The sequence below is a fragment of the Trachymyrmex cornetzi genome, unplaced genomic scaffold (assembly GCF_001594075.2).
Source record: "Trachymyrmex cornetzi isolate Tcor2-1 unplaced genomic scaffold, Tcor1.1 scaffold637, whole genome shotgun sequence".
NCBI classification, from domain to species: Eukaryota; Metazoa; Arthropoda; class Insecta; order Hymenoptera; family Formicidae; genus Trachymyrmex; species Trachymyrmex cornetzi.
Window position 1 is genome coordinate 597,970 of NW_017299956.1, and position 10,870 is coordinate 608,839.

General features: G+C 38.0%; 1 protein-coding gene across 2 annotated transcripts in view; it reads right to left on the bottom strand.

Annotated features, from left to right (window-relative positions):
- The window catches only part of LOC108766863 (Down syndrome cell adhesion molecule-like protein Dscam2), a 189,180-nt gene that overhangs the window by 160,714 nt on the left and 17,596 nt on the right, over positions 1–10,870 (bottom strand). For both annotated transcript variants that reach the window (XM_018516398.1, XM_018516397.1), the window contains exon 2: positions 2,200–2,292. In XM_018516398.1, the coding sequence (XP_018371900.1) occupies positions 2,200–2,257 (58 nt within the window). In that variant the 5' untranslated portion in view covers positions 2,258–2,292. The remainder of the gene's footprint in view (positions 1–2,199; positions 2,293–10,870) is intronic.

Sequence of the window (10,870 nt, forward strand, 5' to 3'; positions counted from 1 at the left end):
TAGATAACTATAGACATAAATGAAAAGTAAATCTACAAAATTTTTAATAAACGAGTTGCTAGATTGTAAAATAAATCACCTATGTAATTCTATCTGTTCCACGCTCTGTTAATTTATCTTGGCAAGATTACAACAAACTAAGTTATAGGAGTGCCATATCACTATCTGGAAGCGAATGTAACATCCGAGGAAGCACATTGACATTGTCGTCTTCGATCCCAAAGGCATGCAACTTCCTCAAGAACGACCCTTCCTGTCACGATGATCGACGAAGCCGCTGAGCGAATGTGCCAGTTTAACGATCAGGAAATTCGACGAAAAGGAAAGTTATTAATGGCTAAAGTTGGACGATGTTGGAAACGACGGCGACGTGCGCGCACAGCGGGGCGAGACACCCTCTCGATTACAAAGCTCGCGAACGAGAAGTAACTATACGGACAGGGTAGGGTTACAAATTGCGTCTGAAAGTTGCCCCGTTGCTCTAGCGGGATAATGGATTCTGGAATAAACGAAACTGCCGCCGGGCCATAATTTAAACGGATGCAGTGCCGCGCAGTGGATCCGCTTTCGTCACGCGCTTTCGAGCCGGGCTCGACATCGAGCGAGCGAGAGGCTGCGAAGTGGCAGAAAATCAATCGGACACCCTGGGACACTTCGGGGTACCTCCGCAAAACGAGAGAGAATTCGCGGCTGCACCCAGTAACCGTGCACGTGTCGAAAGAGAGGGCGGCATCGTGCGTTCGAAAAGTAACGAATACGCCTGTAAACGCCCTGTAAAGCGAGTCGTTTCGCGGACAGCCGCAAAAATCGAGTAAAAAATACGGTCAGTCTGTATGAACCATTTGTACGAAACTGTGATAATTCGCATCTCGATCACTTGCACCGTGAATTGCTATCGTGAAATATTCAAATACATTATAGGTAATCAATGTTAACAAAAAACAACTTTTCTATAGATAATTTAGATTTAGAGATTTAACATAAATATTATTGTCCTGTTTTTCTTTTGATTTTTTAACTATTATAGAACATCTATAAATTTTTAAGCATAAATATCTATGTATAGTAAAAATTATACATGCACTTTCTAAATTCTTTAGAGTGGAATCTCATCTATAAAGAGTGAAAATTAAGTCAGTCTTAAAAAAGAGTGGCTCAATTTTCACCTTCCAAAAATGAAATTTTACTCTTCAGAGTATGCTTTCACTCTAAAAGTTTTAGAGAGTGCGTTTTTGTAGAAAAAGAAATGAGATAATCTTATATCAAATTTCTAGCTCGTCGCAAATTCTTGTCTCTTTCTCTACCATAAGTATGCACATAATTCATGATTTTTCGTTCAACACAATATTCGGAGTTTAATAATATTTCATAAACAATGACATTTTGGAGTTTGCATTTCTCGTCGGACATTTTGCATAACACGTTTCGCATTTATTTCCACGATGTGGAAGAAGCTCGCGAATGTAATCGCAAATTAGTCGAATCTCGTTACAGTGTGTAGAGGGCACGTTGTGAACGCATTGCATTTGAATTGTAGAATGCAAGTAATAGGTCGGCGAGTTTATTTCCGCGCGAAAGCAGCCGTATGCGCATCCTTAACGCGGATTACACGTTCAGCTTACCACACGCGTGTGTGATGTGTACAGTTACATGACACTGTTAAATTTTATGTGTGATCTAACAGACGTGTTACCTTTACTATACTGCAGAGAAGCGAACGTATAATTCTCGATGCAGTGCTTTGTCATTTTTACGCAGATTTTACGACGATTCTACCAATTTTATCGAATACCTACTCTGAAAAGTACACGCTTCCAAGTTAACACCAATTTTTTTTTCCAAACCATTCTTATTGATTAATGATAGGAATTATTAGAAATTACTGTTCCGCTAAGACACCGTCTCTTATCTCACGTAATATCCGTACGATATATTCTTCGTTAATTATCAGCACGATAGTTTTGCTGGTTTTTTTCTCCGCAAACTACCATCTCGCATACACTTCGAGAATTCATTAAATTCAACCATCGAACTCGATAATAACCCAAGCGATTTAAAATCAAAGAAATTGATTTTCGAAGAACGCAACTGAATGACCGTAACAAGTGCGCGCGGGACCAGGATCATTTGCATGGGTTCGGCCCATCTGATTGGATTCGCTCACCACCAAAAGCACAACCCTCTCATGTTCTTACTTACCGCGAACAAGGATGAGGATGCTGAACAGCAGCGCGGTGCTGAACGGCCAACCGGCCATCCTGGCGTGGAGCGTTACGTCGATTCAGCTTCCTCCTGAAACAATACAAGCATGCCCAATCAATCAACCCGTCCGCTATACCGCTATCCCAGAGCCAACGCCGATCTCTGCCTCCCCCCCCCCTCTCTCTCTCTCTCTGTCTATCTCTTTCTTTCATCCCTTCGTCCCTCAACGTAAAACCGTTGTCTGTCCCCATCCTCGCCGTGCGGGCCTCATCCTACCTTTCGACTCCTCCTCAACCCCCGCCCTCTTTCCTGGCAGACTGCCCGTTCCACGTTCAACCTCGTCCTCATACCCTTTTCCCCTCGGTACCAGCCAACCTCATCCCACTTGCACGCCAATCCTCTACGCCCCGTATCGACAATTTTTTTTCCTCCCTCTCGAATCCGTGCCTGGGGGCTTGTCCGCTCAATGAAAGTCCTCCCAGACGGTGCACGTCGAGCGACGTACATAATCGTGAAACATGCGATGCGTGCCACACCAGCTTGGCGCTTGGAGTATCGGAAATGCCCTCTCTCGCGTTTGCGCGCGCGTTTTTTTGCCGTTCAACGCAAGCCGCGAGGTCCTCGACCTCACCAAAGGTCCTTGAACAGCTCTGTTGGATTTAGGGATTCGTCATATTAATGACGATTTGTTTAATTAATAGTCTAATCTAATATTAATATATGATGATAGTTTAATACTTGGTTTTAGCGTCCAAAATCCAGAAAATATTATATTTTCGATATCTCGTTGTAATAGAAAAAAAGTTAATGCAATCTTTGTAATTACATATAAGCACCATTTTTCTTTATTCATTGTAGTACGTAGTAGTAATAATGTATTTTTTATTATTAATTTATTATTTATAACATTCATTCATAATTAAAGCATTAATTATAATCACAAGTAATAATTCTATAAAAAATTAATTATAGATTAATTATACGGTATAAATCGATTATATTGTATGTAATTTACTTATCATGAATGTTGTATTATAATATAATATTAATAATCAATTTAATACAGAGATGTGAATGGCACATAAGAGACAACGCAATTAAGCATGTATATAAGTTCTATAATGTAATATTGTTTTTTAAAATTCTAAGAGTCCTCTCTGTACTTTTTGTTATTTAATTTTAATCAATTTAATTTTTGGTTTTATCAAATAATAAATTAAAATAAAAATTTGAAGTTTAATACTAATTTATTCAACAATTTTGTAGACCTTCAAAAATTTTTTTAGCATCTGCATAACATATTAACTAAAATTCTACACAAAATATATCGACTAGAAAATTCACAAAAAGTTTAAATTTTTCTTCCCGTGGAAAGATAAAAAAAATAGTATTCGTGTTTTAAAAAATATTAATTCGTATAAAATTTATAAAATCGTATGCTTCTTGAATAGACGGTTTTCAATCGCTACGAGAGTAACGAGAAAAGAAATTCTAAACTTATTGTAAGTGACAGTACAAGGAGATAAAAGTTACGTAAAATATACCGATACTTATTAAGTACAAGTCGATCTGTGATCACAAAAGTGCAAATTACTCGATGCTAAGGTGTTCATCCTTGTACATTGAGCAACGTTCTTTTTATAGAGTTAAAAATGCTCGCGTTTTTCACCATGTCCTTTACGGACTTCATTCAAAAAGACCGAATCTGGAGCATTCGATTCGCTTCACGGCGTCGCGGTTGCATCACAGTAAAGCCAAAGGGTGACCCACACAGCCCTTATGCACTTCGTTCGCATGTATACACGAGCGATTCATGAAGATGTAGTTCTTCTATCTACCTTCGCTCGTCTCCGGTTATTTCTTTGCTGAATATTTTTCGAGCTTCTACTTGTATACGCCGTGGAGCAAGTATAAAGAAATGTACTTGCATTCCACTCAATATGAAGGAGAAATATTAATTAAAAAATTAAAATAAATAAAGAGTGTTTCCTCGAATAAAAGTATCTAGTTTATTATGCATGTTCTTGTATTTTTTTTTATTAACACAACTCATTAATTAATATGAAGATATATTTTTTTTATTATAGCACATCTTTCAGGCAGCGCAGAATTAAAAACAAAAAATAAAGAAGATATATTAATAAAGATATATTAGTTTTATTAATGTAAACATGGAGATGATAATAATTTCATAAGAAAAATAAAATAAAATTAGTTATTTCTTTTTATATAAAAGTTAGAATAATTCTTAGCAGAGTCTGCCAGGATAAGAATATTTTTCTAAAAGAGGAAAATTAATTCTAAAAGACGTCGCTATTTATATATATATATATTTCAATCCTTTACTAGTCGAATATATGTACATATATGTACTGTATACTTCAAAATGACTTGAACATTTTTTACATTACCAACGCAAAGGATTAATCTGAAATTTTAAAGATTGCTGAACGAAGGAAAAATGTTAGAAAATGTATATATTCTGAAAGTTATGCTTATCTGGGAGAACCAACTGAAACACACACGTGCGTTTCCTCTATTGCACAAAACTGCCCTTATCCGAACACTGCCAATGAAACGGACCACCAGAAAGCAATTCCACCCTGCTCACAATTAAGTTTACGAACGAGATTGAGTGTTCGACCTACCATTTCCTCACGTCGAGACGCGAGAATTGGATAGAAACGACAAACGAAAAAAAAAACCGAGAAAGAATCGATCGGCCGAATTGGACTTAATAATACACAGAGACTATGACCCAGTTATTTCCAAGCAAAATGTCGAAGCTGTCGAAGATACTCGATCAGAGATACGCTCTTAAATAGGATACGATAAAAAAATTTAAAAAATTGTATGATCGACCTGCACACGTCGAATTAAATTGTACGATAATATAATTACAGTAATTGTTAATATAATAATATAATATAATTATACATTAATAATATAATATAAGATTAATAGATAATGTAATTACAAATTATACGATAATATAATTACATGTTAATTAATTAACATAATTAGAATTTTAAAAGGCGAAAGTGCCAAAAAATTTTTCTCTATTTATATTACACATTTATTGAGAAAAATATTAAAAATATTAAAAATATAGGTCATTACTTTTCAGTAGTTATATCTGGTCAAAAAGTCAAATTAAAAATGTAGCGTAATTTTCTCAAGATTCTACGGAAATTGCGGAATCCTACGTACACGCCGATAGTTTCGCGCGTTTTACGCGTAAGCTACGAAACTAATTAACGCGTTACGGCTTGCGTAAGCGCGTAACGCGATATTAAACGTAACGCCGCGATGGCGTTCATGTTTAAAGGTGCGGTAACGTGGATGGGGAATTAGATATACATGCCCGAATGCGAGAGGAGTCCAACTCGTGTATAATTCACACAGCGGTGGTAACAAAACGGCACCGTAAACTCGCCTTAGTAAATCACTTGCTCGCGCCCGAGGGATTCGGAGAATATTCTATAAGGATTGGCTTTAGGTGCGATGAATCAAATTACGGCGGCGACTGCGTCGAACGAATAATCGCGAAAATATCGACTGCTTGGTGCGTTCCGATTTGCACGGGCGCCCACCCAACCTCACGTACGTATCTCCTTTGTGAGATTATTCGCATGAATAATACAGCATTTCCGTGCCACGAGCCAGATGCAGATTCCGCCCTTATAAGCCGCGGCGAATTCGCGGATTTACGACTTGTTTTATAACTTTCGTCCCCGTTCAAATTGTCGCGAGATTATATCTACAACTATAGCACGACATCCACGACATTAATATGTCACTGAAAATAGAGAAAATTGATATATGTGTGTGTGTGTGATATAACGTAAACGAATAAAATAAAATTATGCACGCGGACGACATTTTACTAATGTGAGTAAATATTTTAATTGTTGTGAGTATATACTTGGTGAGTCTGAAAGGAATTTGATGAGAGATAATTATGGACAATGTCGCGCGAGCTGCAAAGTTAATTTCCAACTTTCTATTTTACTATCTGAGGCATTAAAACATTTCCCGCTAATTTTGTACGAGCAATTTACAACAGTATGAAATAAGCTGTATACAAACAGGTATACATAACTAATAAATAAAGAGTGAAAGGGATTTTTTCAGAATTTGTAACCCGAAGTGTATCCGTACATATTCGTGAGCAACAAAATCCGCATAGTATGCGACGCGGATCATTAGCGCGAGTAGTCAAAGATATATTTTTATGCGGGTCGTATTAAAACCCAGGCAGTTCAAAGGTCTCGGCATCCCGTACAGGTGCATTCATTCGCTGTCGTGGCGACGGAATTAATACCGGCTAGCTTAATGGAAGGAAGGGAACAACGGAACGCCGCGTCGCGACACAACGAAAAAAAGACGACGGCGGCAACCATGGCGATGGTTTTATCCCATCCCGACGACGCCACCACCATCATCGCCGACATCAAGAGTGTATTCTTCCATCCGGTGACTCGTCACCCTTACGAGTTCTTATTCCCGGCTCCTCTCGCTTCCTTGGCTCCTTCTTCGCCAACGCGCTCATTTATCTATCCACGTCCTTCCTTCGTGCCGACAATGCTTTTTCTCTCGCGTACCATACCATTGCTCGAGGCATCTTACGACGCGGATCGCAATATTGGACTTTTGCATCGTAAGAAATTACAAGAATTATAACGGTTGCTAAACCGTCTCAGTGTGCGAGAACGCGGCAGACGATTCGAAGACAAATGACGAGGGATTTCATTGCTCTTCGAGCAGTTAGTCGAATCAGTAGTGTAAGTCAGTAATAATACATCTGTTCTTTATCGATAAACTCTCTAACTGGTGCACATCAGTGCAATATGTTGAAATGGAACAAATATAGTTCAACTTATTGCACCATGTGCACCAGTTCAGAGTTTCTCAGAATAGATCTAATAAGTACTTAAGTACTTTCGGAAAGTATAATGGATAAGCATTTCATTTTTCGTTGTTTTCAACGACGGAAATAATACCTTCGGCCTTCTAACAGTTAAATATACTTGCAGCACCTGTTATGCACTTTTCGTTTTAATTCGTCTTGTTTTGCAGCGTAATACGATATTTATAGAGTCTAGAGTACTACAGTGACGAATGTTTTAATACATAACACGAAACCGTAACCCCGGATCTACAATAGATTTTTAAGCCTTAAGCCATAAGGAATGGACGTATTACAATCAATTAGTCTCTTCGTATTCGACTGTAGTTGGTCAATTTCTTATGGCTTAAGAGGATACTGGATCGACGGCCGAACTTGATCGAAGTCGATAGTACAGACTTTTTAAAATTCCAAATTCGATAATAGTGACACCTTTCATTCATTTCTTATACTTATTATATATCGTTGTGTCTCGTTCAAACGCATTCATCTGTTCTTATCTAACATATTACAACGCCATCTCTTAGAAAGAGATCAACTAAAATACTGCTCGGTTTCATGGCTTCACGTCAATTTTATTCGTAGCATACGAACGAAATTTTTGGCGACTCTTTTCTCTTATACTAAAGCTTCTAGCTCATTTCTACAGGCATAGTATTGTTCTTCGAGGTTTTCGGTAGGCTGTTGGCTACTTATTTTAAACGGGCAAAATCTGAAACTCTTATATGCAGCACATATTGTGATGAGTCGACTGCAGGAGCCGGTGACAAAACTACAATTTTTTATTTTCTTTCATTTTTCGTATTAAATTGTAGCTGGCAGCCAGTGCTGTTGTCAATACTTTAACTGTGGAGAAGGACTTTTCAATCCATAAACACAATTAAGAGAAAAGAGTCTTTAATAATTAATGGTAAAACAGGACACTCCAGCGCATCCTCTTAAGGCTTAAAACACCTATTGCAGACCCGGACTAATACGAGACCTTCTGCATCAATTTACTGGTAATGTTGAATTGCAGAGACAGAAAGAACGCTTTGAGAAATTATTGCTGGCGGGATCTTAATTCATCAGACGGACATGAACAAGCAAAAATTCCATGACGCCACCGAAACGTGTGGAACTTCCGCGGAGCACCAGCTGCCGCCGCGAGAGTTCTCTATTCCGCTTCTTCCATATTCCCGCCATAGCTAGCGTAAACGGCGCGCTAAGACCCTCGACATAGTAAATTCCACATTTCATTCCGCGCGTCAGGAAAATTTCTGCTACACCTCGCGAGTTATAAATCTTGCAACGCCCGCGGTTCGCGAAGGGATATTAATTAACGCGCGAATCATATATACGCTTTAGAACACGGCGAAATATTCTCATACATCGGAGCATGGCAAATACACTAAAGTAATTACCTCGTCGGGACGAGGGGGGAAGGGAAGGAGGGAGGGGGATGCGAAAGAAAGGAACTGGAACCATTATCCCGACAAAATTAATCGTAAATGCGCGAATTAAACGAGCGCCTGCTATGAAATTGCCATTAAATGACTGTACACGTAACAATGAACAATTCGGGGGGATATTCGTTATTTTCTAGTTGCTGTTGTTGCTTGTGTAATAGTAAATTATTAATACGTAATTCCGCTAATAGCGAGCCAGTATACGCTAATGATAGTCGAACACGAATTGAAATTTCATTTGTAATTAGTGCACCGTTGGCGAGATTTACGAGCGATGAATTTAAATCCATGTTGTTTTTTTTTCGAATTTTATCCTATAAAAAGTTATTAAACTCCAAATTTGCTTGATCGTGATATTTATTTATGATTTATTCAAAGTTTCATAATGCTTCGAACATTACAACTCGATACGATTGTTATGCTACAGACGTAAAGCAGCTGCAGAATTATTAAACTATCGATTCTGAAAGGATTACGGTTTGGTCTCTACTTTGTTTCGTTTTACATTCTTCGTATGAATACTGACGCTGCACTTCGATTGCATAAGCTCCGCTTCGAACTTACTCGTGCATCCGCACGCGACGCGCGTTTATCTCGGCGAAAAATTCCTATTATCCCCCGGGAATTTTTATCCGTCGCCGTACACTCCCGCCTAGCGAGCGCTATTTTCTGTTTCGGGATACTCCCGTTTTTTTTTTTCCAGCAAGCGCCACTTTGACCGCGTTCCTGGACCGAGGAAAAATAAAATATCGACGTCGTGGAGCATTCTCCGCAGCAGCTCGCATGGAGAGCTGACCCGTTTTTTTATAAAGGATTGAAATTCGGAGACCGCGATGTGTTCCCAGGAATTTCATTAAAATTATGGCTTGGATATTGGAACGCGGGTCGGTATCGTGTGCGAAGGATCGTCTGTGGGACGTGAATTGACTGCCTCGCCATGCACGCACCTTTTGCGAGTATACATTGCAGAGTATAGCTCAAAAGCACCTGAGAATAATGGTGACGCGAAAGCTAAACTGATCAAATATCAAAATACAGATAAAGATTAAAATGCATATTTCATAGATGCAAATTAGAATATGATTGTTAAAGTAATTAAATATTTTAACGTTTGTGTAAACGCGCACGTACGAAAGATTAATAACCGTGGTTAATCAAAATCTATTCATTCCCTTATATCCCCATTCATTCCCTTATATCTTCTAGTTTGTAGACGTGTGGTAATATAATTATACATTCATATTTCACGTATCACATTACATTCTAATTTATATCGCATTTGCATTCTCTGAACCCCGTCTGATTTTGACCGACGAGCGTGCGCTTTCTAGCCGTGCGGAATAATATTTAGTCATTTATTTGACTCTCAGTCAGTCTCGCGGCAGCGAAGTTATGGCTACTGTTGGTTTCATCGGGTATGCGCATTACTCTTGGTGCGAAATGGGATAGCGAAACAAGGACGACGGTTGCTTCGGTATTAGTCGCGAGCTCGAGTTTTCGCCGACAAGAAGATGATGGATCGCTCGTGCGATGGAGCGACAACGCGCAAATTTAAAACGCGTGGAGAACTTAGCAACACGTTATATGTCGTTTTGATCGAGTGCTCCTCGAAATGGGCCTTCAATTTTGACTTAATATCACGAATGACAAATGAGGAATTTCGCCCCGTCATGGAAACATGATTGAATTCTCGAGAAATTAATCCATTTATATGTATTTAATAAAATTTCCGAGCTCGCAATTATCATAAAAGTTTTATCAAATTTTTTTTAAACTACATATATATATATATATATATATATATATAACGTTTCTCATGCACGGGTTAATATGTGAAATTGAAAGAGAAAATTTCCCAATGTTAAAAAAGTATTTTCCAGTAAACATCAACTAACAGTAATATAACGTCAATATTAGAATTTTGCACTCAAAAATGTAACTGTTACGTACATGTATTACATTACATTTATATTGTTGAATGTGAAATTATAAAATTGATGTTATAATGTTACTCTTAATTGACGTTTACTAAAAAATACTTTTATAACATTGGAAAATTTTTTCTCTTGGTGTTTACTGAGTTTTATGTAATATAGGGTAACTCCGGTATATACGCCGCACTTATCAAAAGCTTAATTTATTAAGTTTATTAAGTATTATTTATTATGTTTAAAGTAAACGAACTGTATCAGTAAAAACTTTGTACTGTCTATTATTGTGAACAAAAATATTAGAAATCCGAATTATTTATATTTCGTATTAATCCCATAGGGGTGGGATATGTGGCTACTCATAGGGGGGGGGGGGGGGG